This window comes from Choloepus didactylus, chromosome 22, assembly GCF_015220235.1.
Source record: "Choloepus didactylus isolate mChoDid1 chromosome 22, mChoDid1.pri, whole genome shotgun sequence".
NCBI lineage: Eukaryota > Metazoa > Chordata > Mammalia > Pilosa > Megalonychidae > Choloepus > Choloepus didactylus.
This window is the reverse complement of record NC_051328.1, coordinates 7,634,050-7,635,632: the sequence shown is the minus strand read 5'-3', so window position 1 is coordinate 7,635,632 and position 1,583 is coordinate 7,634,050. Positions and strand designations below refer to the sequence as shown.

The 1,583-nt window shown below is 39.2% G+C and overlaps 1 protein-coding gene across 1 annotated transcript; it reads right to left on the bottom strand.

Annotated features, from left to right (window-relative positions):
- Positions 1–400: 400 nt before the first annotated feature.
- On the bottom strand, positions 401–1,285 carry LOC119519062 (glycine cleavage system H protein, mitochondrial-like). The gene is made up of 2 exons (XM_037816523.1): positions 1,272–1,285; positions 401–1,010 (listed from the first exon to the last, which is right to left on the bottom strand). Exons 1-2 carry the CDS (start codon positions 1,283–1,285, stop codon positions 401–403), a joined length of 624 nt encoding a protein of 207 aa, XP_037672451.1.
- Between the last annotated feature and the right edge of the window lie 298 nt (positions 1,286–1,583).

The window sequence follows — 1,583 nt, the reverse complement described above, 5'->3', positions numbered from 1 at the left end:
TATATCCACTCCCAGTTATTTCCAGTGAAAATATCATTAAGTATTTTGACCCAAATCCAGGAATTGAAGTAAGCAAGTTACAATATTATGTAAGGCTTACAATAACAATCTTATCTGTGAATTACATAATTTTTACAAGTAGTTTTATTTCCGATAATTTCATGGATTCTGAAAATAATAACTAGATCCTGGTCTAAATCACTGGGTGATATGAAAAAGATGCAAATTGTGTTTATCTACTGTCATTAGAAAGTTAAGGGATATTTTCTTTCAATAGCATGGTTGGAACAAGTAGTTACTGTTTTCCTATGGTATTGCTAAAAGTTGCTATTATAAATTTTTATCCACTAGTAATTTAAAATATTGCTGGATTATACTGGTTTATTAAGGGGTTGCATTTTCACTCTTCAGTAGATGTTATATATTTCGCATGTTCTTCACTTATTAGTTCATCAAGTGCTGAAGGTTTACTTAGTGTCATCTTGATCAGCCAGCCATCTTCAAAACAAGATTTGTTGATAAGTCCTGGATTTTCTGCAAGAGGTTCATTAATTTCTGTTACTTCTGATAGAGGAGAACAAAGTTCACTAGCAGCTTTCACACTTTCCAAAGCACCAAACTCCTCTTGTTTGTTCAATTTTGTCCCAACCTCAGGAAGATTACAGTAAACATCTCCCAAAGCTTCCTGTGCAAAATTGCTGATTCCCACTGTTCCAGTACCGTTTTCTGTTGTTATCCATTCATGTTTGTCTGTGCATTTCCGCACTGAGAGCTGAGCCGGGCGGGTTCGCCCATCGGAACAGCGCCCGCCCCCAGCCCCCAGCCGCCAGGGCAACCGCGGTCCGGACGTGGGTGGCGCCGAGGCCGGGCACAGGCTGCAGACGACGATCTGCTCGCTCCTGCCGCGAGCAGCTCCATGTTGGCGGGGGTGCAGGGGGTCGCAGTGCTGCAAAGCCGACACCCGGCCGGCCGGGACGGGCGGGCACCTGCTTATTCTCTTAATAAAGTTGCTACAAATGAATAACTGGCTGAATGAATGAGAAAAATTAATTTGGGAAGCTTTACCTGCTTAGTAGCTAGTCTCTGCCATTTGTAAAATACTGGAATCATTTTTTCTTGTGTACATGGAAGAACTTGAGTGTAAAGTATCTGGGCTGAGTGTCTCTGTAAAGGACATAACTTTTTCCCCTTAGATTACAATTGTTTAAAATTGTTTAATTGTTTAACTGTTGTTTTCATTCCTCATTAAAATGACTAGTTTATTCACGTACCTTCTTGAGTTCATTTTGATTACTTTTCCCCCTCAAATATTACCCATTTCATATAAGTTTAAAAAATATTTGCATAAAAGGGATCATGGTATTTATTTTAAGACCTTGGTTGCTAAATCCATTTTGCAATAAAAGTAGTCAGGACTTCTTGGAGAAATGCTTCATTCACAGTTAGGGTCAGCAAAGTATAAGGTGATCCAGAAACATCTTGTAAAGTAAGGAATTGCTCAAGCATTGATGGAGTTATGTTTAAAATACACAGAAACTAATATCTAAGAGCTCTCAGTGGCTAAATCTGGGACATTTTGGCCA